The sequence below is a fragment of the Dermochelys coriacea genome, chromosome 2, assembly GCF_009764565.3.
Source record: "Dermochelys coriacea isolate rDerCor1 chromosome 2, rDerCor1.pri.v4, whole genome shotgun sequence".
Taxonomy (NCBI): domain Eukaryota; kingdom Metazoa; phylum Chordata; order Testudines; family Dermochelyidae; genus Dermochelys; species Dermochelys coriacea.
The window spans coordinates 66,270,481-66,297,956 of record NC_050069.1 but is presented as its reverse complement, the minus strand read 5'-3'; the positions used below and the strand labels follow the sequence as shown (position 1 = coordinate 66,297,956).

The following is a 27,476-nucleotide window of genomic DNA, read 5'->3' as shown; positions in this document are numbered from 1 at the left end:
TAACTATCTGATGTGCTTTTAGTGGTCTGTTCAGTTCTTAATGGGCAGGTGTTCACATAATAAACCCCCTAGTTAAAATGGCATTCTTGTTGGCAGCCTCGCAGGAGAGATCAAAGAGAGAATGGGCATGAAACTTGAAATACCTTTTGTCCCTTGCAGTTTTTCTTAACCATAGCAGTCTTAGATGGAAAAGAGTGACTAGAAAGTGAGTGAGTGTGTGGATGGGGGCAATGGTGGGGGGGAGCTTCTGCAAACTAAGCAAACATGAAGGAATACATGCAGTGAGAGGAAAGCTAAATAGAAGGTAAAACAAAATAATTTCAAAGCTCTTTGCTTTTCCAGTTAAATATTTTGTTGTCTGAACTTGGGCTCTGTGAATGCACTGTGGCAGTAGCAGGCCTACAGCTTTTACTCTTTGGTGTTTAACTATAAATATTTGTAAAAAGCTAAATATAATTTCTTAATACTAACATGTCAGAATACTCATCTTTCACACTTACATTCATCTGTTAAATTGCTTTTTCTGTCCCTTAAATATCTATTTTAAAATGGTTCAATCAATGTCTGGTCTGCTGCTTTTTTTATACAATTTCTGGCTTGACAGTCTCTTGTTGAAATTCATGTATTACTCATAGTCAATATTCATTTACTTGGTAGGGGTTTTCTCCTCATCTTTTTCTGCTGAAAGCTAAGATCTCTTTTTTTCCATGTGCGCGTGCGTATGTGTATATATTTAGTTTTAACTAAGCTAATGTATTTGTGTAAATGTTTATCCACATAATACTTAGAACATTCCTGGGGCTTATACACAGGGTATTGAAGGAAAGCTCATTGTTGTTTTTTTTTTTAATAAAACCTCTATGGTATTCGTGTATTGCTGTCCAATCTTTGCAGGTGCTGAAGAGAAAATTTTGGAAGAGTTTAAAGAAACACACAATGCCGACTCTCCAGATTTTCAGCTCCAGGCAATGATCCAGGCTGCTGGCAAGCTAGTACTGATTGACAAGCTGCTGCCAAAATTGAAGGCTGGTGGCCACAGGGTGCTTATCTTTTCCCAGATGGTGCGCTGCTTGGACATACTGGAAGACTACCTCATTCAAAGACGGTGAGAGCAACAATACAATACAGTTCTAAATAAATTGTATTTTCCTCAAAGTGGCCAAAGTATTTAACCTGTGAGTGATCTATATTGTAAAAGGCTGGAACTCAGACACTTAATGTTACACATTTAGCCATATCATTAAGGAAAAAAGCATACCTGTAATTGCAAAGGAGTGTGGTATTTCTTAATAGGCAAGTGCAAGTGATCTCTCAGAACCTTAATGGACCGCCTTTTAGTTGATTGTTCAGGTAGATTGTCCATCTGAAGTTTAGAGTAAGAATGTTGTCTAGCTCTAGCTAGACATTCTCTTTTGGGTGAGAGCTGTTTCTGCCGTGGAAGTTGCTCAGAGGAAGAGAATGGAGTATGTTTTACACTTTTGCACACAGTTGATTCAAGAATACTCGCTCTCTACTTTGCTGAGACTGGGCGTGGTAATATCTTTTATTGGTAGACTTCTGTTGGTGAGAGAGAGAAGCTTTCAAGCTACATAGAGCTCTTCTTCAGGTCTCTACTTTGTTGGAATTCTGCTGACCCGGTAGTCATGCTAAGATTTTTCTTAAAAATAAATAAATAAATAATAATGTTGGAAGATATGATGAGAAAGCTAGTGATGAAAGTGATGGTAAAAGTTTGCTTATAACACAACTTTATTTCAGGTACCCATACGAGCGAATTGATGGTCGAGTAAGAGGCAACCTTCGTCAGGCAGCTATTGACAGGTTTTCCAGGCCTGATTCTGATAGATTTGTTTTCCTGCTGTGTACAAGGGCAGGAGGTTTAGGCATTAATCTTACTGCTGCTGATACCTGCATCATTTTTGATTCAGACTGGAACCCCCAAAACGACCTCCAGGTAATATTGCAAGAGGCAATTCTTGTTAAACATTTTCTTTAGTTTTCTGCAGTGTATTTTTCTACCCAGTTAGGAGAAAATGTCTGTTATTGCCTCTTAATTTCAAGCTTAATATGTTTTTATATTTAAAAATTTTTAATTTGAGAGTTTAAAAGAAACATACTAAGTTCTAGGCATTGACTTTTAATTTCTGTGTAACTTGTAACTGAATATTTCTTTTTATACTTCTCCAGGCTCAAGCTCGATGTCACCGAATTGGACAGAGCAAATCAGTGAAAATCTACAGGTTGATAACAAGGAATTCTTATGAAAGAGAAATGTTTGACAAAGCTAGTTTAAAGCTTGGCCTTGATAAAGCTGTACTGCAGTCAATGAGTGGAAGAGAAAATGCTACAAATGGGGTGAGAATATGTTCAGATGCAGACTTCCAAAGGCATAAATGTATCCTATTTCTTGCTTACTGTAGCTTTAGTTAAAGGAAATTGGGGGTTTTTTAACTATCAATTAGCTTTAGAATAGGTTTACCTTTGTTTTTACTGTTCTTCACAGAAGATAAGTGTAACAAATGTGAATGTCTTTATTGATGAACAAAACATTTTAGAAGTTTACAATTTTTAAGGACTAAGTAAAAGACAAATTGTCTGGCTGTGCTATGAGATGTAAACAATGACATATCCAAGGAGATTGTTTCTCTCCTCCCAAATTATAGGTACAGCAGCTTTCTAAGAAAGAAATAGAAGATCTTCTACGAAAGGGGGCTTATGGTGCTCTTATGGATGAGGAGGATGAAGGGTCCAAATTTTGTGAAGAAGACATTGATCAGATTCTCCTAAGGCGAACACACACAATTACTATTGAGTCTGAAGGGAAAGGCTCAACATTTGCTAAGGTGTGCTTTGAAATTTGAAGAAAAAGTTGATAAAATATTACCAAAATAGATGAAAATAGTAATAAATGTGCTTTATGCATTAATATAGCTTTTAGATTTACACTGTCCAACTCGCTGTTGCCTGTTGATTGGACAGTGATTAAATCTCCATTATAAATATATATTGGTGTTTCAGTATGTCCAGTTACTATGTTTTGATATCTCCATAATGTTAACTTTAAGGAGCACCTCCTTTTGCTTTTATAATTTTTTTTTTAAATGGTTGCATTTACAACTGAAAATGGAACATTTTTCCTGGTGATAGACAGTAAACTCAATGTAGTGTTTTTCATATTGTCTAGGCTAGTTTTGTTGCATCTGGGAACAGGACAGATATTTCCTTGGATGACCCCAATTTCTGGCAGAAGTGGGCTAAGAAGGCTGAGTTGGATATTGATGCCTTAAATGGAAGGGTGAGACCTTTTGTACAGGTTCATAATTCATTTAAAAGAGGATTTTTCTGAGTTTTCACGTTCTTTTCACTTTCGTTTTAGAACAACTTAGTTATTGATACACCAAGAGTAAGAAAGCAAACCAGGCTCTATAGTGCAGTCAAAGAAGATGAACTAATGGAGTTTTCAGACCTGGAAAGTGATTCTGAAGAAAAGCCCTGTACAAAGCCCCGTAGACTTCAGGACAAATCCCAGGGTTATGCAAGAAGTGAATGTTTTAGAGTGGAGAAGAACCTTTTGGTCTATGGGTAAGAAGCCATCTGAATGGCTATGTGAAAAATATTTGTCTTTTTACATCAGCCCAAAGAGAGCTGTGGATAAATATTCTGAAGTGTGGAAGTCTTATAATTTATAGTCAATAACTAAACCATCATCTAGTACTGTACTGAAATCCTGTTTTGCCAGTTAATAAATTGGATGCTGAACTTTTTATCTTGTGGTGGATAGCCCAGTTTGAGTTCTTGTGTCTTCACAGGCAGGCAGCTATACATGGCTGCCATCATGGTGGGCTTCATAGTCACTTTGTATGTCTCTTTTTCTAGAAATATTTCATGTGATTATAATGAATGATGTATTTCAGGATCAAACTAAAATTGACCCCAAATCATTCTGGGGTTCAAATCCCTATTCATACCTTATTGGAAACATCGTTAGACACATGTACTTTTTTATCAGTATAATTCAATTGCATCTTTTATGAGCAGTGAACTTATTGCCTGCTCTGTAAAATAAGTATTCTTCATTTTTCAGTGCTGGAAATTGGATTTCCTGACATGACATGCAAATGCAAAATACATTAATGCATATACAACACACACAACTCCTTACCCACCTGGCACCCAGGGGTTAAAATGAAAATCTCAAATGGAAATTCCAGTGCCAGAACTGTGTTCTTGAGCATATTTTTCTTGTAGTTGGGGTCGGTGGACAGACATCCTCTCACATGGGCGCTATAAACGTCCGCTAACGGAACAAGATGTGGAAACCATCTGCCGGACAATCCTGGTATATTGTCTTAATCACTACAAAGGAGATGAAAATATCAAAAGTTTCATCTGGGATCTGATCACTCCAACTGCAGATGGACAAACACGCGCCTTGGTTAACCACTCTGGTATGTCTACCACCATACCAATGATGGTGCTACTGTAGGTGGGGGAACCCTTCTGCAGTTGTACTACATACTACTTTTAAACTGTAGCACGTACTACACCTTATGTGCGGGGAGAAGTGGTGGTGGTTCAGTGAGTAGTACTCTTTCTCCGAGTCAGAAATGAACAAATATTCCAGCATGGTGTTAGAGGGCATTGGGCTGCTGGAGGTGCTGTCTGTCAAATGAGACATGAACCATAGATTCTGACCACCTGTGGTCATTAGTTCCCATGGCAATGTTCACAAAAGCAGGGAACTTAACCCCATTATCCTGGCCAGATTTCACTTTGGGTAATTGCACTCTTCATAGCTAAATTCTTACCGTAGTTTCAACTGACTTTGGTATTCAAAATCTCCTGTACTAAATTCTTGTGTTGCTATTCATTGCAAGTTGTCATGTTTCACCTCAGGGGGGCCTGTGGTGGTGGTTAGTTTTTATCAGTTTGTCAGTAATTCACTTCAGGATTCTTGGGATCAAACAACTGTAATTCAGACTGTGAGAAGTGTTGCGGGATGTTTTGTAGGCCTATCTGCACCAGTGCCCAGGGGAAGGAAAGGCAAAAAAGTGAAAGCCCAGAGTTCACAGCCAGTGCTGCAAGATGCTGATTGGCTGGCAAGCTGTAACCCAGATGTCTTGTTTCAAGAGGACAGCTATAAGAAACACCTCAAACATCACTGTAATAAGTAAGTGTTTAATTTATAGTGAGCTTATAGTTCTTAATATGTGCGAGAACATTCATTTGGGTATCTTTAATACGACCACAGGACCACATAGTGGGGCTGTAAACTGTTGTACGTTGCTGTTAACTTTTGATGAAGCATCACATCAGTTCAGATCAGGTCTGGGTGATTGGCTCTAAGCTTTTTTATGGATGATTGGCTCTAACAAAGACATTTCAGGAAGAAAGTTTGTTTTGTTCACTAAGCAAGAGAGATGCTTCATTGTTCCCAACATGGCAAAAAGAGGAGTGGATCCTGGCTTTAAGACAGCCTCTCCAATGTGTGGAATCTCAGGGCTATCCAAAACCGTCCTATGCTAGTAGTTCTCCACAATTCTTTTTTTTTTCTCCTCCCCGTCTCCCAGACTCATAATCACATCACCTTTTCCTTGAATCCCTTTATGTGGGTTCTTGGCCCTTACCACACCAAACTCCTAGTCTCCAGGCTTTTACATCTCACCCTCATCTCACTTTCTCCTATTCTCCCTCTTGCACCTTCTGTTGTACCCAAACATCTCTCCTCTGTTGCACCCAAACATCTGTTCCTTTTGGCCCCTTCTCAGTTTTGCTGCTGTCTTTGCTTGGAACAAAGTTCAACTTCTTGCCTCCCAGGCCTCCACTTCCTTGTTAATCCTTCCTTAAAATTCAGCCCTGCCGGGAGTTGTTCCAGTCTTACTTTTCCCATCAAAATCACAATGTCCATTCCTTCCTGAATCATTCTTCCAAGTCTAGTCTTTCCAAATCTGCAGGGGCAGAGGCTGTCCTATTGTTTTTTTTTTTTTAAATCGCTGTATATTTTGGTACTAAGTAAATGTATAATAGGAAGGGACCACCTGAATTCTTTTTGCTTTGCTTTTGTAGCATCTTAGACTACGTCTACACTTACGGCATCATGCAAAGTACAGGTACTACGTGCAGCTACATGCCAGAGTGAAAGGCAGGCTGCATCCAGACTTGTCACTGCAGAGTGTAGCTACGTGCTGCGGTGAAAGGCTTCTTTCCCCGCTGCCTCCCTGCTGCCAGAGCCTTTTGGGCTGTAAGTGTAGATGTAGCTTTAATAGTTCGGTATTTTGTTACTATTCTTTTTTATCATATGCTGGTTCTCTTCCACATCTCAGCTGTGCCTATTCTGTCCCAGACTTACAACAGGGTTCCCAAACTTTTATCAAAGACCTTGGACCTAATTTTCCTCACCTAAATAAATCCTCTTGTTTTTGTACTGTTACTTTAGCACATGGATATCCATGAATGTTATATACCCGCACTGAAGTTCCACTCAGAGCTTTTTATGACATATGTTGCATGTCGTCTTACTACTGTCGTGCTATTTAAAAGAAATAATCAGTACTAAAAGATATTCTTTGGACATGTCCTTGGAAGATATTCCTTGGACATATTACGTGTGGAGTGGAGGAGAAGGGGAAAGGCACTTAAGTTAGTTATCAGTTATTTTCAAGATGTTTGCCATGCTAAGAGGCTGTTTCTACCTACTGATGAAAATGAATAACAGTATGCAAGTCTGTGGCCTCTGATTCTTCTAAACTGTCACTCAAATTCACTTAGTACCTTCATTTTCCCTTCAAATAACTATTTAATTCCTGGTTTCAGAGTAGCAGCCATGTTAGTCTGTATTCGCAAAAAGAAAAGGAGTACTTGTGGCACCTTAGACTAACAAATTTATTTGAGCATAAGCTTTTGTGAGCTACAGCTCACTTCATCGGATGCATGTAGCTCACGAAAGCTTATGCTCAAATAAATTTGTTAGTCTCTAAAGTGCCACAAGTACTCCTTTTCTTTTTATTTAATTCCTGCATCACAACTGTCCATTTCAGTCCCTAAATAGATGTCCTGGCCCCTTTCTACATCAATCTATACATCAGAATCCTAGGCTTCAGTAAATTAGTATGATAACACAATAATATCAGGAAAGCTGGTGGCAGCATTGGAACCAGGGGAGCTGCTACACCCCCAGGTTTGAAGTCGTATCCAGAGCTCACAGCACTCCCATTATATACATTGTTCTAGCACCCCAGAATGGCAGGTCATTATGCAGGATCATTTTCAGTCCCAATCTTATCCCTTCCCAGATTTGCAGGGGCTGTAGAGGCAACATGTTTAGCTCTGGGTGAAGTGGAGGAAGCTTGTTGCTGACTTGAATGACAAGGATGCCGGGGTGGGAAGCAACCAGAACTGGCTCTATAAGGATCAACATTCTCTCTCTCTCTGTGACAATTGCATACCAGTTTGGTGCATAGGACTTTTGAAAGGGGCAGTGGCATTGCCTGATGAAACCTGTTTTTTCCTTTACTGTCCTCCCCCTTTTCCCCTCTTCCCTTCGTACTTGGCTTGATACAACAACAACTATTACCGTTTTGTCAATATTATGGTACTCAAGATGATGCAATGACTATGCAGTCATAGGTACCTTTCCATGCATGAGCCTGGGAGTGGTCCCTTACAGTGCAAGGATGATGTGAATGCAAGGGTAAGTGGGTGGGAACCAGTCTGATACCTGTGTACAATTTTTTAAGTTTTCAACACAAGACTCCAACTACAAAATTCCAACTACAGCTTGCTTGCTACCGTCACAGGACTTCTTTAAATCACATACCCAAAACTGGGCGTTTGCTGCTGCTCCTAATTGCTGGTGAGGTGCTCTCAAAATTGGTGGTGGTTTGAAGTTTTCACATGCAACCTGATGATCAGATTTCTGCCTTTCTGATCACCCTCACTACTCCAGGAGCAGCAGTAGTTCAACAGTTGGTGTGATGACTTTAGATTCAGCTTGAGAGGGTGGGCTGAGCAATCCATTGTAGTCAGCATTGATGTTACTTCATTAATTGGGCAGCAGGGGGTGTCTTTATTGGGTAAATGTAGTTGAGCACATTTTCCAGGTAGATTTTTGCTGTAAGAAATGCTTTCCTAGCCATCTTGAAAATCCAGCCCTTGCCATTTCCAGTTGTCTAAACTTTGACTGTGAATACTTGATAATGGTTCAAAAATTATCTGTAGCATTTCAGAGATGAGACAAAGGAAACCTGAATAACTAAAGTTCCATGTTTCACAAGCAGTTATGTAGATGCACAGGTAAAATAAAATAGCAATCTGAATAGGAAAGTGTAAAAATAGCTAATATCTCCTAAGGGAAATGGGTGGGATTTTGGTTTTTTCATTCTCTGAAGCAAAAAGTTGTATACTTTGAAAAACCTGACATTCCATATTAAGGGTTTATGGTAAGGTAGTAAAACCAGATTTTATATCTCGTTTATTCCTACAACTTCTGATGTGCTTCCAAAAATGGTATTAAGGCAGCAGCTGAGGAAATTTTATGAGATAATGAAGCAGAACAGTTACTGAAAGCCATCTGCTCAGTTGTTTACAAACTTGCTTCAATACTTCAGAGGCAGTGGTAGAGTACGTGTTTAAACTTCACAAGCTGCACTAGGTAGAACTAAATGAAATGTGCCTGGGCTGGGTTGAGCTCGATCCCTCTCTGTGCAGTGTAAGCGGTTGCCAGGCAGGCCTGTTGGAAGCCAGCAGAAAGCACCACACAGAGGTGATTATGTGCCACCATCTGTCACGCTTCAAGCCTACCATACAGCATGGCTAATCAGCCTTGGCAGGATGATGGATGAACAGCAGCAGCTGCCAAAAGCCACTGTTGGCAAACAGTCCTGAAGTTAAGAACTTTTTTCCCCTCTGCCTTCCTCTCCAGGGTCCTGCTGCGTGTCCGCATGCTGTACTATCTAAGACAAGAAGTTATAGGGGACCAAGCAGACAAGATCTTAGAGGGTGCTGACTCAAGGTTAGTGCAAGTGCAGGCTTATTCTTTGCTTTGTAACATTGAATAATATAATCTGAAAATACTGTAATGTGATATTTAAAGACCTTCATAATCCATCAATTTACACCTCCATTTTCAAGCAACTTGATAAATCATTAAGTACTGGATATTTGGGGGCAAAGGGTGACAAATGGGATTTTGAACTTTGTTTATATTGAAGGATTATTCACTCACTGCTTAAACAATGAATATATTTTTAAAGTTAACATTAAAAAATTTAAATGACATTTGGACAGTCTTTGAGCATTACACCCCAAAATAATTCCTACAATTGGACCATTTTTAAAATTATTTTCAGACATCTTGATTTCAGATTTGTTCCAAGAAATGTATGTTTGCTGAATAGTTTTAAACACGTCACTTTAATGCATATAGGTGTGTGGTACCTTGTCCTTCAGTAGTCGTTTTTTAAAAAATGTATACCTGTCTTTACAGTGAAGTAGATGTGTGGATACCTGAACCATTCCATGCTGAAGTTCCTACAGACTGGTGGGATAAAGAAGCAGATAAATCCCTCTTAATTGGAGTATTCAAACATGGTAAGTGATGTCTCACTCTCTGAGCAAAATGCAGTTGTAAGGCTTTGTGTGTGTAAAACTATTCAGTCATAATATTAACAAGTATAGTTCCAAAGAACTGTTGGCTTCTATCTCCTTTTTTCCCCCTTGTATTAAAAAAATCTAATATGAGTTGTAAATATCAGATGCTGTTTTTAAATGTTTGCAGAACATTTGAGAAGAAAACATTACTTTCTTGGCTGTAAATAAAACAAAACCATATTTGTTTTAATAATAGCCAAGCAATACTATAGATCTCCATAAACTTTGCTTCCAGCACTGCTTCACTTGCTAACTCTGCCAGCCAGTGTCAAAGTGGACGGTGGGCTTAACCTCTGCTATTAATCTGTACAAGTGCCTCCTGGGCTTTGTTCCAAGCAATATTTCACAAATGTCAGTGCTGAGAACTCCCGGCTCCCTTGAGTGGGATGCAGCCTTGTTAACTTTGAAAGGCTGGGGATGCAGAGCTGGCATGATATATACAGTGAGCGATTCCTGATTATAATCCCAATTCTCTGGAGGTCGCAGAGGTATTCTCAGCAGCCCAGCCTGACTAAAGGGGAGAATGATGGCTTATAAAACCTTTCATGATTACAGTTTGGCTTGAGGCTCTACAGCAGTTAGGAGCAGTGTGTTGTAGTACAAATCCTAATTGAATTGTGCTGTTCTGCCTATGTACAGCAGCTCAGTTTTGTGGGCTCAGCTGAGGCAAGTCTCGTCTAAAAATCATTTTCCTGCAGTGCACTGTTGGGATCTGCCATTTTCCATCTAGTCAACTTGGGCAGTAAAAAAAGCAAACAGCAGTTTGAAAACTATAGAAGGAACAGTGTCATCTTACTGACATGCATCATCCTAAACCTAATAAGACAGGTTCATTGGCCTTGCGTACAACCCATGTACACAGCATTTTTTCAGCTATAATGCGGGTTCCGGCAGGGCCAGAGCTATAGAAAGAGCGAGAGGTGGGGGGTGAAGAAGGAGGGGGTTGAATGTGGATAACTGCTGCAGAGGTCATAAAGTAACCAGTAAGATATTTTTCATATGTCATATAAAATTGGATATTGGGGAAAAAAAGCCTTGAAAATCTTCCTGTTTAGCCTTTGCTATTGGTTTAAAATGTGTTCATATTAGTACTTTTTATATTGGCGAAGTTACCCATACGAAAATATTTTGTTACATGAATAGAAAGAAAATAATTTCTAGGATCCTGAGTATCTTTATGAAACAGTTTGATTCAAGTCATGGTGATGATGAGGAAGAGATTTGTTTTATGAAAGTAAATCATGTACCATTTGTCCTTATAAATCATTCTGTTCAGTTGTGGTGTGATTTTTTTTTTTTTTTTTTCCTCTTCCCTTCCCTGCCTTCTACTGCACCCCATACAGGCTATGAGAAGTACAATTCTATGAGAGCTGACCCTTCGCTGTGCTTTCTGGAACGGGTTGGTATGCCTGATGCCAAGGCCATAGCTGCTGAACAGAGAGGGACAGATATGTTAGCAGATGGTGGTGATGGGTAAGAAGGATATTTATAAATAAATAATAAACTGATTTTAATAAAATAAGTGCTGTATATATTGGCATGAGTTTACTTATTGTGTTTACATCTAACTTGAGGATACTAAGTGAAAATGTATTAATACAGTGTAAAAATATTTTAAACTAATATTTTCAGAGAAGCAGATAAATTGAGACAGATGAACTTGAAACATATTTGTGTATTAATACATCATCGCAAATGGATGCTTGGTGGTTGTTTTTTCATACTTGTTCCATTTTTGTCACTTCTTCTTTGAGACCAATGACATCAGTAATATGTGTTGTTTTGGGAAAAATACTTGAGTTCTGTTCTGATAATTATTCTTATCATTTTAAATTTTATGTAGAGGAGAGTTTGACAGAGAGGATGAAGATCCAGAATATAAACCAACCAGAACTCCTTTCAAGGATGAAATTGATGTAAGAACCTCAATGTAGTAATGCACATGTGTAATGTTGACATTCAGTGCCAATGTTAAAATGTTCTTAGAATGATGTTTAATTATAAAAGTTCACAAGCCACCAGATAAACACATTTGCGACCATCATACTTTGCTGCTAGTTTTTTGTTTGTTTGTTTTTTGGAAGATGGCCCTTTTTCCTCTAAAAGAGAGAGCACAACTGAAACCTAAAACTAAAATAACTCTCGTCTTCCTCAAAGGAATTTGCAAACTCACCTCCAGAAGATAAAGAAGAATCCATAGAGAGCCATACGACAAGTAAGGGTTTTGTGAAAGTGAAAAGGGGGGGGCTAATGCAAACTACCTGTTTGTTTGCTATCCATATTAATGCCAATACTTTGTACTAGCTTGGACCTTTTGGACAAATCTGTGTTAAAACTTTTTAGTGCTTAGAAAAGCCAAATCTTTCAGAGTCTTAGATCAGGGGTTCTCAAATTTCATTGCACCACGACCCCCTTCTAACAGAAAAAATTACTTCACAACCCCAGGAGCGGGGACTGAAGCCTGAGCCCACCTGAGCCTCACTGCCCCGGGTTGGGGGACCAAAACCCGAGCCTTACCACTCTGGGCAGAGAGGTGAAAGCTGAAGCTCAAGGGCTTCAGTCCCAGGCACCAGCCCTGCAACCTGAGCCCTGTTGTCCAGGGCTGAAGCCCTTGGGCTTTGGCCATGGGCAGTGGGGCTCAGGCTTCAGCCCAGGGCCCCCCCAAGTCTAAATCAGCCCTGGTGATCCCATTCAAAGGGGGTTGCGACCCCCTTTGGGATCCTGACTCAGTTTGAGAACCACTGTCTTAGATCTTTCCATTAATTCATAGCTACTTGTGAACCATCCCACTTTATTATGTGTCTTGTTCAGTTTCTGATTACACAGTGGGGTTTATGGGATGATAAAACCCTGTATATTTCAGATATGAAAGTCTAGCCATTGGTATTTTTCCAGTGGATAATATTGAAATAATTTAAGATGTTTCTCAGTAGTGAGGAAGCTTGCCAAGTGTAAGACAGTGAAAAATAATAAGATGGGAAATCATAAACTTAAGTGTTTCCTCATAAGGGACTGAATAACTTTAGTACATATGTTTAGAGATCTATCACATTAACTTTACTCTCTAATGTAAATCTCTCGCTGTCACAAAAAAGTCAATAAGGAAGGTGCATGCAATAGAAATATTAGGAATCGGAGGAAGGCAGTTGGCTATACATAAATCTGACAAATGCTTGCGTAACTTTGAGGTAGGTTTTTTACTAATCCTATCTATTCCTCCCTTTCGAACAAAAATAGTTATTCCCAATTTTTATTTATTTCACTTCTAGAGTAACGAAGTATACTTTCACCTTACAAAATTAGAATCCTGTTTAGTCATAAAGACTTTGACATGCCTAATGTTATCCTTACAATACACAAATACTTTTCTGTTCTCTAGGCAAGCACAGTGAAAGCAATGCTGAGTTAGGCCAACTCTACTGGCCCACCACTTCAACCCTGACTACCCGTCTGCGTCGCCTCATTACTGCCTATCAGCGCAGCTATAAAAGGCAACAAATGAGGCAAGAGGCACTAATGAAGACGGACCGACGGAGACGTCGGCCTAGGGAGGAAGTGAGAGCACTAGAAGCAGAAAGAGAAGCTATAATAACTGAAAAACGTCAAAAGTGAGTTTGATTTCTTCCCCCAAATGCCAGAGGAGGATATCTATGAAAATGTATGTTGACATCACTTCAGTTTTGCTTTGGATGAATAGTTGATATTTGGGGTCTTCAGGTGCATCTGAACTGTTGTCAGGCCTTGTTCTAACTATCCTTAATTTTTTTCACTCTAGATGGACAAGAAGAGAAGAAGCAGATTTCTATCGTGTAGTGTCTACTTTTGGGATTATTTTTGACCCTATGAAACAGCAGTTTGACTGGAACCAGTTCAGAGCTTTTGCTAGGCTTGATAAGAAGTCTGATGAAAGTTTGGAGAAGTACTTCAATTGTTTTGTGACTATGTGCAGGCGAGTATGCCGAATGCCAGCCAAACCAGATGAAGGTAAGTTTATAATAATAAAAAATCCAAATGAATAACTTACTCTGTTAAAATCAAGAGACCAATCCTGTTGAAACAGGATTAGATAATAAAACGTAGTAATTGGAAAAATTACAAACTTTGTAATTTTTAAAAACCAACTCATATATTCAATCAGGTTAAACAACGAAAATCCAATTTTGTTACAGAACCACCTGATCTTTCCACCATGATTGAGCCAATCACAGAGGAGCGTGCTTCTAGAACTTTATATCGCATAGAACTGTTACGGAAAATCCGTGAGCAGGTTCTCCATCACCCTCAGTTGGGGGAGAGGCTAAAATTGTGCCAGCCAAGCTTGGATCTGCCAGAGTGGTGGGAGTGTGGTAAACATGACAAAGACTTACTGATTGGTGCTGCTAAACATGGAGTCAGTAGAACAGATTATCACATCCTGAATGACCCTGAACTCTCTTTTCTTGATGCCCACAGAAATTTTGCTCAAAACAGAGGGGCAGGTAATGCAAGTAGTGTGTCTTCACTAAACCCACTGGGTGCTGGCTGCAGTCAAACGCCCCCTATTGTTCCATCCACACCAGTACAAGACGACAAGGCTACAGAGCAAGCTGAGTCTAAAATTGAGGGGTCTGAAAATTCAGCAGCCAAAGAAAAGTATGATATTAAAGAGGAGACAGATATTACAGAAAAAGGCATTAAGCAGGAATGTGATGCTGAGGCTGAGCCTGGACCTGTTAAATGTGAAAGGAAAGCTATAGAAATGAGTACAGATGTAGATCCAAAATCTATTTCTGAAAAAGGTTCAGAAGAGGATGAAGAGGAGAAACTTGATGATGATGACAAATCAGAAGAGTCCTCCCAACCTGAAGGTAATGCATACAGAAATGATTTGATGAACATAGAACAGTCATGAAGCTAATGTTAAAAGTTGTGCCAGCTGATAGTTGGCATCCAAGGAGCCATTATGGCAGCTGAGGATTGTACAGATGCATCTGCTCCCCAGCCACTCTCCCTAGGCTAATGGTCCAGATAGGGTGGTGTAAGAGCACTGTTTCACCTGGGGATTCCCCCACAGCAGGTCAATATCAAGATAGCTAATTGAGCCAATAATATAGGCCCTTGGCACCATCAGAGCACAGAGAGGCTGTAGAAGGGGCAAGGATATGCCCCAACAATTATTCAATAAGTGTGTGAATGACAAGCATTACTGTGCCTCAAGATTATCAATCTTACTTTTTAGTTACTGTTGTAAAATCTTTCAGTAGAAATCTGAAATCGTTCTCTGAAAGGGTTAACAAAATGTTATATTAAATTCTACTTTTTTCGCCCTGAAATGCCAATAGTTTGACCTCTGCAAGGTTTCAGTCAACGTTTTATAGCAGAAGAATTTAAGTTAGTGGTTTTCTTCAGTAGGGTAAGGAAAGCTCCTCTGGAAAAAGAATAGTGTTTATGCCAAATGTTACTCAACTGCGAAGCTACAACATGACTAATCTGCATGACAAAAAGACCAAAAATTTTTGTAGATTTTTTTTTTTTAAAGAACAAAAGTGTACCTTTCTCCTGTACCTTCCCCATTTCAACCAAAGATTTTGAGTTGGGATTGGCCTGTTTGTAGCTAATGCTTGGTGATTGTTGTTCCTCAGCAGGAACAGTTTCTCAGGGTAAGAATTTTGATGAAGAAAGCAATGCTTCTATGAGCACTGCAAGGGATGAAACCCGTGATGGATTCTATTTGGAAGATGGAGATCCTTCAGTCGCTCAGTTGCTTCATGAGAGAACGTTTGCCTTTTCTTTCTGGCCTAAGGTTTGTTCATGATTGAGTGACACTTTTCTCAGTATGAATAGAATATGGAAAACTTCCTGCTTTATTTCATTAATAGTCTTTCACTTTTGCAGAATGTATGTTTCTCTAATATTCACAACATATTTTATTAGTGGTCTAATAGAGACCTAGGAAGTTTATGAAATAAGGTTGTAAATTTCAGTTTCTTTGAGAGTAGGCAGAGAAAAAGTAGGAGTTACATTAAGTTCTTTGGTACAGACAGACTGATAAAATGCATTATTTTTCTCTCAAACTATATATTCTTATGTCAACAGAGTCACACTTTTGTTGATAGAAGCAAATTTATGACCTTGATTTATAGGTTTCATCTGCAGCGGCTCTTATAGTGTTAAGAGCAGAGGTTTGGAAGATCACCATTTATGTTGGGGGTGAGGAGATTGAAGAGAGAGCATACTAATGACCTACTTGTTCCAAACCATTATATAATGTTGACAGATGTAATTGTATCAAGGTTTCCTGTAAACATAAGCAGCAACTGTAGATGAAGTTTTACCTTGTATTTTATTTTTGTAACAATGCAGAAAATTATTTAATAGGAAACATCTATAAAACAGTGATTTTGTGATAAATCCTTATAAATTTGTTTCCCGGTTTTGCAAAGAGGGTAGGGAGAGAAATAAAGTAGTAATAGTCTTAAGCTTACTAATCACCATAACAGGGCCATCTGGTTTAGAAACAAAACTTGCTCTAATAGGCTTATTCCTGGGGAAAGCAGGCAGTCTGCTGCAGCTGCTGAGACTTGCTAGTGTCTTTTGCAGTGTTCTGCTGTTCAGGAAGCTAAAGGACGATCCTATTCCCTAATCAGCAGTATTTTTCATATAGCGTTTTTCAGTATATGTCAAGCAAGCTAGAATACAAAATCATTGAATACTGAAATGGAAAAATCAAGTGATCCTTCTTTTTCATTTCATAAAATTAATTTTAGGAAACATAAATGCTAAAACCAGCTATTGCTAGATTCAGAAAGTTTCACCAAAGGAGTTTAAAGGTTCATAGTAACACATGCTTTTAATCTGTGTAAATTCTAAGTAAACTAAGCTGTACCTAGAATTTTTTTAATGTACACGCTTCAATGAAATTTGAAGTGATGATGGGTGTGGAATGAAAATTGACGTTCATTAGATGTCCCTAGGTTGGTGCCCGTTTCATAATGTTGAACTTTATTACTAGTGACGCTAATGAGGAACCACTTCCTGGGACAGAATTGCAGAATCCATTCTGCTGGATTTGAAATACCATAGCTTTAAGATATTGATTGCAAATATTTTAATTCTCCTGTCCTAACTGATGATTTTGCTGAACAACTGAAGTTTAGCATTATGTAAACAATAGTGAGTGCTTTGTAAATGTGTCAACTAGTGTAACATTTTTTATAGAAAACGAGTTTACCCCAACACACTTTAGTTTTAAACGATGAAAAATAACTTCATCTCTCTCCACCATAATTCTCAACATGTGAACTGTTTTATTTAGACAACTAGTTTATTTTCTAGTCTGTAAGCGTTCTGTTAAATATTTTTGTTTGTATTTCTCAAGTATCCAGACTATTAAACTGTGCAGTTGTGCTTAGTCTGACTGAGTTTAAATGACTACTTTCACACCAAAGGTTCATTATATACTCTCCTTTATGCAGGACCGAGTAATGATCAACCGATTAGACAACATCTGTGAAGCAGTGCTAAAAGGGAAGTGGCCAGTAAATAGGCGCCAGATGTTTGATTTCCAGGGGCTCATACCTGGGTATACTCCGACAGCTGTGGACAGCCCTCTACAGAAAAGGAGCTTTGCAGAGCTCTCCATGGTTGGTCAAGCCAGCATCAGTGGCAGTGAAGATATCACTGCTTCTCCTCAGTTATCAAAGGCAAGTTGGATCTTTCTGGTTACATTACAGAAAAAGGAACCTCATTTTGTATGTTAAGTAACCCGGGGGGGGGAGGGAGGGAGATTAAAAGAAAAATAGGCTGCTTTATTGAATAAAATGAGGCCTTTCTGTCTTTTAAAATGTTTGTGCAATCTGTCTGCCTTATGGTCAAGTGGGCTATCAGATTTTTTTCTATCATTCAGTACAGCTTTATTGGTAATTAGAAATGCTCATTTTTTATTAGGAAGATGCACTCAATTTATCAGTCCCACGTCAGCGGAGGAGGAGACGGAGAAAGATTGAAATTGAGGCTGAGAGAGCGGCCAAGAGGAGAAATCTTATGGAAATGGTTGCCCAATTACGCGAGTCTCAGGTGGTCTCAGAAAATGGACAAGAAAAAGTTGTAGATTTATCAAAGGCCTCACGAGAAGCAACAAGTTCTACCTCAAATTTTTCATCTGTTACTTCTAAGTTTATCTTGCCTAATGTCTCCACACCAGTGTCTGATGCCTTTAAAACTCAAATGGAGTTGCTGCAAGCAGGTCTTTCACGCACACCCACAAGGCATCTACTAAATGGTTCTTTAATGGATGGAGAACCGCCCATGAAGAGGAGGAGAGGAAGGAGGAAAAATGTAGAAGGGCTTGATCTGTTGTTCATGAGCAACAAACGGACATCGCTGACTGTTGTAAGAGAGCAGAGTTTTTTTTTCTTTGTTCTGTATCTATTACTCTAGATATCTGAGTTTAAAGTTCTATTGTAGTCTAAGTTACTGTGTAGAAATTTCCTCTTTTTACTAAGTCCTCGTTCATATTCGGAGCTATATTTTCTTCAGTTATTGACCAAAATGATATGCATTTCAAATTAAGCACTTTTAACTGTGATAAATGACAACTTTGTTATGTATAATATTCACCTCTTAAATAGTAACTGCAAACTTCACTCTTCACAAAAACCTTACAGGTGCACTGAGAAAATGGAATTCCAGATTGAGGTTTTACTAATCACTAATTATGGTGAAAAGAGGAAAGATCAGGGACTCTGCATTGGGAACAGCTAGAAAATAGCCTCAAAACTGGGCTTTTGGACTATAATGTGCACTTGTAAAATAATCGCTAAACTTCCCAAATGTCCTTAATGATACAGTATTGCTTTCTATGGTAAGATTTATTCAAACACCTTTAATAGTCTAGGGAGATTCTCTGATGGGTAAGCTCTGATTTTAGCTAGTCATTTTGTGAAATCACTTATCCCAGGTAATATTCCTTAGAAGAGAAAATTCATACTGGCATCAATTTTATGTAGGAGGATGCAGAAGTGACCAAAGTATTTGAAGACGATATGGAGACCCCACCAGCAAGAAACATTCCATCTCCTGGACAACTGGACCCAGACACTCGGATCCCTGTAATTAACTTAGAGGATGGGACCAGGCTGGTGGGAGAGGATGCTCCTAAAAACAAGGATTTAATTGAATGGCTTAAATCGCATCCTACCTATACTGTTGATATGCCAAGTTATGTACCAGTAAGTAGATGTTGCATATAAAACTGTAGCTTATATCAAATTAGTGTGGCTTTAAGGCTTAAAGAAATTGAAACAAATTTCTTGAAAGAGATAGTGAAGACCAGGCATACTTATTTAGTGTCTGATCCTACATCCTGTTAAAGTCAGTCATAGTTTTCTCCTAGACTTCAATGAAAATGGGACCCATAGGTTGCCAGAAAGTTATTTTAACTTCATTTTTATATTTACATTTAACAGCAATGTGTGTATTGGAAAATATACATCAAATTGTGCAGAATGTTTGTTTCCCTCTGGCAAAAAAGGGATAAGATTTTTGAGAAAATCTTAAAGCAAGGAAATTGGCTATATACAGTCCTAAAATTTTTTTTTGCAATGAGTTGGTTGAAGGTTTATTTCTTTTGACCGGAAAATGGAAAAACGTAAAGCAATACATTTTATGTTCTCTCCTTTTAGAAGAGTGCAGATGTGCTGTTTTCCCCATTTCAAAAGCCGAAGCAAAAACGACACAGATGTCGAAACCCTAATAAATTGGATATAAACACGTTGACAGGAGAAGAGAGGGTACCCGTTGTAAATAAACGAAATGGAAAGAAGGTAATACTTTGACTAGTCCTCTACTCTGCTAGAGCCGTTTCAGAGCATCTCTGGCACCCAGGAAGCAAGTCTTTCATGCCAAGATGATTTAGGGTTTAATCCCAAGAGGGTGAGTTAGGGGGGCCTGCAGCCCACTCGCTTTACATCTCTTTTGCTAGTGGGTAAATAATTTGCTGAACAATTTGTTTGACTTTTTTTGTCAAATTTTTAAATGAAATATTTAACGAACTTCTTAAATTATTGACTCTGCTTGAGTTACAAATATTAGTTCAGAAATAATCAGACTTCCAACTAGTATCTAAGGGCTTGTCTATAAAGACAGTTAGTACACACCATGCTAGAACACTATAGATTTACACCCCAGCTTGCCCCACATGAAGTCTTAACAAAGACATGACCTAAGAGGGACAGTATCCCTTAATCACCTCTGAATTGCACCACTAAAAGCCACTATAACCTCCTTTTAGAAAATAAAATTAATCTACTGCATATGAAATGTGTGCATTGTTTCATTCTTTAAAAGAGTAATTAATGTCTGTAATTAGATGGGTGGAGCTATGGCCCCTCCAATGAAGGACCTGCCAAGGTGGTTGGAAGAAAATCCTGAATTTGCTGTTGCTCCAGACTGGACTGATATTGTTAAGCAGTCTGTAAGTATAAGACTCAGTTGTGTTCCATTTAAAGTTTATTTGCAAAAAGAAATCAACACTATATACATTTTCCCCACATAAGCATTGACTGTTAAGCCTTTAGCCTGTAGCTCGTTCTGAACTAAGGAAATATTAGTGGCAGAATGGGGTTATCCAGCATTTGGGAGAGGATGATAGAAACGTGCATGGGATTGCGGTAGATTGTGCACTAGTGGCTATCTTGAACATTTATTATGCATTAAGGTTTTTTCATAGTCATATAAATATGAGTGATTGCTAAATACAAATACTTATTCACTAATTGAATATGAATCAAATAATGGTCACATCCATATAAGAAATGGATTCTTCAATTGACGCATATTGGTATCAACCAGCATCCAGAGGTTAACTTTTCCGGCTGTTCATTTTAAAAGATTGGTCTGAAGCAGAAGCAAGCAACACTGCAAATACTCATTTATTCTGTTAAAGTGTAGGATAATGCCCAGCTGATAAACAGTAGTTCAGTAGAAACAGAAAAACCGTGACCAGCGTGTAATTGCAGTGTTTTCATCGTATTTTAATTGAATTTGGTGAGCGGTCTGTGAAATGTGTGTTTCACAGGTCTGATTCTATTCAGCATGTTTTGTCCTATCATTGTGACGATATGTATAAAATTAGCATTTTTTGCTGTTCACTTTGTTCCATTTCCTATGCTTTCTGCCAGCTCCCAGCATTCATGTTAGTCAGTCTCCATTAATCATTTACCAAATTTGAGGGTTTTTTGTTATAACCAACATGGAAGAATTCAAAATATTTTATCACAATTCTTCTGTCTCTCATGACACATTAAACATAGATGCTGAATATTGAACACTGATAGTCAATAATAAACCGTTCCTATTTAAAGTATATTGATAACGAATCTTTTTTTCACCTCTTTGTTCAGGGTTTTGTTCCAGAGTCCATGTTTGACCGTCTTCTCACAGGACCAGTTGTGAGAGAGGAAGGAGCAAGCAGAAGAGGAAGAAGGCCAAAAAGTGAAATTGCCAAAGCAGCTGCAGCAGCTGCCGCTGTAGCTTCAACTTCGGGAATCAACCCACTGCTAATGAACAGTCTATTTGCTGGAATGGACCTCACAAGCCTTCAGAATCTACAGAATCTACAGTCTCTCCAGCTTGCCGGTCTCATGGGCTTCCCTCCAGGACTAGCAACAGCTGCGGCTGCTGGAGGTGATTCTAAAAATCCAGCTGCCATGCTGCCTCTGATGTTGCCAGGTATGGCGGGATTGCCCAACATGTTTGGACTGGGTGGATTGTTGAATAACCCAATAACAGCTGCTCCTGGAAACACCACTCCTGCTTCCAGTCAAGGAGAAACTGAAGATGGCACTTCAAAAGCAGAAGAGAAGAAAAATGAGAACGAAGAGGAGAACAAAGACTCTGAGAAAAGCACAGACGTTGTTTCTGCTACTGACTCTGCAAATGGATCTGTCAGTGCTGCTACTGCTGCTGCCGCCGCCACCAGCAACAACACTGGATTGCCCACAAACCCTCTGGCCTTCAATCCTTTCCTGTTGTCCACCATGGCTCCTGGCCTGTTCTACCCTTCTATGTTTCTACCTCCAGGACTGGGAGGATTGACACTGCCTGGTTTCCCAGGATTAGCCGGACTTCAGAATGCAGTGGGCTCCAATGAAGAAAAGGCTACTGACAAAACTGAAGGGGCTGCATTTAAAGAAGAGGAGAATTTGGAAGGCAGTGATGCAGAGGAGAGCCTTGATAAAACTGCAGATTCCTCCGTTTTAGAAGATGAAATAGCACAGGGTGAAGAATTAGACTCGCTTGATGGGGGGGATGAAATAGAAAACAATGAAAATGATGAATAACCAGTACCAATTACAGTTAAAGTGTTTTAAACTTTTGACAAGTGGTAGTCCTACTGTTTACACTCACAGTTAATGTCCATACTTAGTTTTTATAAGCTGTTCTGTAACATAGTGTAGCAAAAAAAAAAAAAGTTTCAAGTCATGTTATACAGAAGTGTCAAAAGGTATCTTGGTCATTAAGTATTGTGCAGTGCATTATTTATTATCCCTAGGAGAGATGAAATTTGAGAGGTGATCATGTCTTTTTAAGGAAATTGACATAATGCTCTGCTTTTTTTTTCTTTTGGTACCATTGGTATTATTATAAAAGCAGCAATTTGTAATCAAGTGGCACTAATAGAAGGAAGTGCTGCTTAAAGGAAGTATGAAGTTATATATTTAATTTTTTTTATTTTTTATTTTTGCTGTGAAGGTCAAGATGAAATTTACCATACATATCATACTTGCGCATCATTTTGACTGTATGGGAGTTCATACACTCGCGCGTGCACACACCCACACACACACTCTTTCTGACAATCTCCATGATAGTGTGAATGTCTCTGTCTTGAGACACAGCAATAATAAGGCAGCTGTTGAATGTGAAGAGTACCTTTTGGAAATTAACCCACTGAGAAGGTTCTTACAGGATAAAACTACAGTTTAATCGTCTCGTGATCTTGTAATGCACTGGTATAAACAAAAAAAAAAAGAAAGAGAAAAAAAAAAAGAAAATCAGGTACCTTTTTTAAATTAAAGGACTTCGTTACTTTAGCCACAAAGCTAAACAGCATTACCTCAACTCTAAACTAGCCTTGAAGTTTACAGACATGACTTTGTAAATGTATTGTTTTCTTTGTTGTGATGTCTTTTTATTTTTTTCTTTGGGAACTGCTATCATGTAAGATAAGATGTAAATTGCTGCCAACTGTAGTAATGATGCTTTTAATAAAAGTGACCCATGATATGCAGAGCTGTAATTATAGAATGTAGTGTTTAGAGAAATGACAAATGGTGTTCACTCTCTATCTGTAGGTGTGGGGTTTTTGTTTTTTTGAGGGGTTGGGAGTGTATTCGCAGTAGAAGCAAAATACATCATTGTGGCTTTTTGTACAGTTTCTTGCTATATCCTCTTTTACTAGATTAACTGTTAGTAATATGTCAAACTGATTTGTCTTCAAGAGACTAAGCAGGATGAAATATCTTGAATTACCTTCGCATTATTCCACTCTAACTCACTCTACAGAAAAACCCTGCATTACTCCCTCAAAAGGGCATGTGGGACTGAGAATACTTTAAAATATGTTCAGCATGTGATAATGTGGTACACTAAAGAACAAAAGGGCAAAAGAAAAATGAGGCTTTAATAGGCACAATATCTAGGTCATTTATCCTTGGTTAATGGGTAGAAAAACACAATGCTGTAGTGTCAGCAAGGGACACAAAGGCTCTGTGGTATCCTGTAGACCAGAGCTTGTGATGCCAGAAACCACCATGTCAAACAACCTACATGAAACTAAAAATGACCCACTTTTCTAAAACCAAAGCCTTTTCTGGAGAGCTACTGATTTGTACCTTTAGGTGACCTTTGATATTAGAGATAATGTATCATTTGAGAACTACCTTTTTCACTTTGTTGTATCACCGGGATATACACACAACCCTCCTGACATGAAGTTAAAGGGGTAGACTTCCACTGCTGTGCATGGAAAAACTAGATTTTTAACTTCTGTGGGCACACAAGTCCAGTGACAAATGAAAAACCCATGCACAATGCTGAAAATGTTCCCCAGAATGTCTGAAGTGGGTAAATCCTAATGCTCATTGGGAGAACGTTATACTGTCTGCCTTGAGAATTGTAGCTTGCTGAGAACTTTAAGCTGATCTGCAGTAGAGATTGACACAAGGTCTCAGGCCAATGTTCCAAGGGCCAAATGCAGTGAGATGTAGGTGTGTATGAGAGGGCAGAACTTGGCCTAAAAAGAACATTTCATGAGCAATGAAAATACAAGATTAGAAATGAAAAGCTAGAAAGTGAATATTCTATGAATGAATCACGTGCATGCACTCTAAATGAGGAGAAATCAAAATGGCTTGTACTTCTCCTTTAATAGATCATTCAGAGTTAATGAAGGTCAGGGAGGATTTTTTTCCCTGTATGCTTCACTGCACAGCTGAGTAGGTGCATTATTCTGACCTTTCTCTAAAACATCACACACAGGATACCATAAAAAGCAAGATACCAAACTTGAAAGGCCACGAGTCTGATCAGGTGTGGCAAATTCTATACGATGCATTCATTTTATCAGTTTCTGAAGTTATTTGAATTCTTTTTGTTGAACTGATTTTTGGAACCAGTTATGCAATTCTCAAGTGTCTGCTGTGAATGATTATTTGTAACTATATTATTTTTACCAATATACAGTATCCAGTTTTATTCAATTTCACAATTCTAATTCCCAGCAAGGAATTTACATCGGCTAATGCTATCCTTGGGGAAGCCTTTATTAATTGAGAAGAGTAGGAATGAGTTTTAAAATCATGGTTTTGAAACACCTACTGATGACAATCTGACATCAGCACAGGAAAATCTGAATCCTAGCATGGGATGTCCATTACACCCCAACACTATTTCTGCCCTATAAAATGTTCCTCTGAATTTTTCTATAGCAATAGTTAGTACCTGCATATCTTACTCAAAGAAAAATTGAAATAGTGAATAACTTCCTGATATGTGACAAATTAATACTAAATAAGTTAAGAAAGCAAAACAACCTGCATTTTCAACACCTTACCTTTTTACATTTATAATATAAGGCATCTACTATCCTTTCTAAAAGAAGGTGACACTGGATTTTTGGAATGGATAACAGCCTTCCTATAAAAAAAAAAGGAAGCAAGGGGGATTGCCATCTAATGTCCAAGATCTGTATTACATGAAAATATAAAGTGTTTGCTTTTGTGGGAGAAATGTTTTTACTCATTAGCCACTGAAAAGACTATTAAGTTTTTAAATTTTATTTGTGTAGGAAAAACCTGCACAGGAGGTTGCACCGTATCTGGTAAGAGACCGCTCCAGACTTACGAGTAAATGTAGAGTATAGGCAGTCTTCTGCTCCTTTATGAGAAGTCCATCTCTGTTAAACAGCCATTTTCTGTTGGTCTCTGGAGTGGTTACATGAAACCTACTGGCAATATCAGGGAACAAAAGTGAGAAAACGATTGCAAATGGAAACTTTCTGTATCATAGTACAGAAATGGTGTGCCTTGTAATTTAGTATTCAACGAAGCCTTTTTTGGTGTGTTTAATATTCATGCCTGCCCATCTAGAATACGAAACTGCTCAAACTATCAGATTAAAGATGTGTATTTAAAATTTTTTTTTAAAGTTTATATTCTTGTTCTATGAACTGAGGCTGTATATAAAACTGCTACAAAGTACAAGTGGTGGAAAATGCTCAGCAATTAAATTAGGTAACTCTCTAAACTGGTCCCTAGGGTCTCCCAGTAGCTTTGGTCTCTACAGTTTCATAACAATTTGCAATACTAAGCCTGTTTACTTGCAGAAATTACTATAGGTTTTGTGTTTTACTTTCTGGAATAATGTTCAAATAAGGAATCCTCCATGAACAACCTTATCATTGACTGCAGTGGGCTAAGCATCTCAAAAAAAGGGCCTTTTGGGGAATTAGAGGATAGCAGGCTTTTCAACCTATTTTCCATTATTAGGTTTCCCATCACATTTTGTATGGCATACAAAATCGCTTTGACATTTAGAGCTCTATTAATCTGGCACCATGCATTTCAGTGACCTTCAGAACTTATTGTATGGGTCTGGGGTCTAGTGACATAGGACATCTGATGACTCTGGCCCCTCTGACTTGTAACTCTCTTCCTTGTGAGGTCTGAAAGGCATAGGGTAAAGGATACTTTCTGATTCATCCAATTAAATAGGAAAGGGTGCTGCTTGGCCTTTGTGTTGTAAATTTCCTTGGGCTTGATTATGTGGAAGGTGCTATGAGTAGTCTGTATTTTTTTTTTTCCCCCTCTCTGGCTGAGAGGATACCTTGGGAGGAACCAGTGGTTTTTCTTTTTAAATGTTGAATAAAGATTTTACATGTGGATGCCTAAGATTGGCTTGAGCCAACTGTTTGGCCCAAAACAAGTCAAGAGAAATTCAAATCCAAGAATGATGGTTGCCATTGTATAAGTCTCTTGGGTGAGAGTTCCCTTCAGCCAGCACTACACCAGTCTTTTTTCATTTGTCTACATCAATGTATTGAGTGCTCTTGCTAAATCTAAAATCTTCACTCCAAAATTAAGGTATACAAGTAAATGTTAAAACCTTCCCTGCATTTAACTTTAGATTATAACTGTGAATATAAAATAGTATCCATTTCTGGTAAACAATGTGACCTAATTCTAAACTAAAAATAACTCGGATGTTCAAAATGGGCTGAGATGTAGTATGTAGATTTGTTTTTGTTATACCCTTCATGGCTTCACTTTAGCACTGGTAATAGGACAAGCCTGAACTTTAACATTGCCAAGGTTCTAGATATTGCTGTGGCTTAATGAATTAGCTGTACTTCTCTAGAGATCTGGGTACAAATCTCGGAGTCACGAATGAGTGTTTAGTGATCATATTAAAATCCTAGTAACATATGTTCTGGCTTTTAAAAAGCCAGCACAGGAGTGTCAGATTTTGCTCAAATGACATAGTCACAGACAGGCTGATTTATTGAAAGTATCATTAAATTGGAGGAGTTCCCACCATTATGAATGGGAATTGCCACCCAGAATGGTACGTTGGAACTAAAAAAGACTATTTTTTACATACATGCCTTATTAATGTATAGTGCAGTATTTTAACACTGAATCCTGACAGCATTGTGCAGCCCTTGAACTTTGGATTTATTAATAATAAAATGCGTGTGATGGCCCTGAAGTACATCTATTAACCAGTATAGATGACAAATTAAGTGAAAGCTGTAAAATGTCCAGTAGTAATTACAAGTGTGTATCAAATGCTGATTTAAGGTGGATGTTGTCAGCAACTCAGGATCTGGTGGCTTTTATAGCTCTGTTCCTCTTGGATGATGCTTTAACCTTTCAGATGCAGATTTACGTAACTCTGAAACCTGTCGTTTTTGTACGTGTAGAAGTCCACTCCAGCTCTGGTGTTTGTGCTATCAGTCTCCTCCCACAGGGTTTTTCTGCTATTGTTGGACTCATAAAGGATTTGCATATCTGTGGCTGCAGAGCTAATGTTCCCTCACTCAGCTCAGAGGCCCTGCAAGGCAACTCCATGATCCCTTCCATTTTTTTTCTAAGGGTGAGTAGAAAATAAGAGACGGCCATTGTATTTTACTGCAGAAGCATTGTTCTTCCCCAGACAAAGATGGCATATTTCTACGAACCATAGTTTCTGCTCCTTCAGCCATGGTTGGCTGCTGATGAGCATCTGTGCAGACTCTGAATAGCCTGAAGCATTTCCTAAAACCATTAAAAACATGAATTTTCCCTAAA

General features: G+C 38.5%; 1 protein-coding gene across 3 annotated transcripts in view; it reads left to right on the top strand.

Moving 5' to 3' along the window:
• CHD7 (chromodomain helicase DNA binding protein 7) overlaps positions 1 to 22,920 on the top strand; it is a 185,641-nt gene extending 162,721 nt beyond the window's left edge. For 2 of the 3 annotated variants that reach the window (XM_038390351.2, XM_038390352.2), the window contains 23 exons: positions 895 to 1,105; positions 1,759 to 1,954; positions 2,188 to 2,355; positions 2,664 to 2,843; positions 3,185 to 3,295; positions 3,377 to 3,582; positions 4,249 to 4,448; positions 5,011 to 5,170; positions 8,921 to 9,010; positions 9,485 to 9,588; positions 10,992 to 11,121; positions 11,492 to 11,564; positions 11,806 to 11,863; positions 13,028 to 13,256; positions 13,424 to 13,632; positions 13,818 to 14,495; positions 15,270 to 15,430; positions 17,103 to 17,330; positions 17,575 to 18,018; positions 18,636 to 18,857; positions 19,311 to 19,451; positions 19,997 to 20,101; positions 21,030 to 22,920. In XM_038390351.2, the coding sequence (XP_038246279.1) occupies positions 895 to 1,105; positions 1,759 to 1,954; positions 2,188 to 2,355; positions 2,664 to 2,843; positions 3,185 to 3,295; positions 3,377 to 3,582; positions 4,249 to 4,448; positions 5,011 to 5,170; positions 8,921 to 9,010; positions 9,485 to 9,588; positions 10,992 to 11,121; positions 11,492 to 11,564; positions 11,806 to 11,863; positions 13,028 to 13,256; positions 13,424 to 13,632; positions 13,818 to 14,495; positions 15,270 to 15,430; positions 17,103 to 17,330; positions 17,575 to 18,018; positions 18,636 to 18,857; positions 19,311 to 19,451; positions 19,997 to 20,101; positions 21,030 to 21,968 (5,243 nt within the window). In that variant the 3' untranslated portion in view covers positions 21,969 to 22,920. The remainder of the gene's footprint in view (positions 1 to 894; positions 1,106 to 1,758; positions 1,955 to 2,187; positions 2,356 to 2,663; positions 2,844 to 3,184; positions 3,296 to 3,376; positions 3,583 to 4,248; positions 4,449 to 5,010; positions 5,171 to 8,920; positions 9,011 to 9,484; positions 9,589 to 10,991; positions 11,122 to 11,491; positions 11,565 to 11,805; positions 11,864 to 13,027; positions 13,257 to 13,423; positions 13,633 to 13,817; positions 14,496 to 15,269; positions 15,431 to 17,102; positions 17,331 to 17,574; positions 18,019 to 18,635; positions 18,858 to 19,310; positions 19,452 to 19,996; positions 20,102 to 21,029) is intronic. The other variant, XM_043507817.1, reaches the window with a different exon arrangement.
• Positions 22,921 to 27,476: the final 4,556 nt, after the last annotated feature.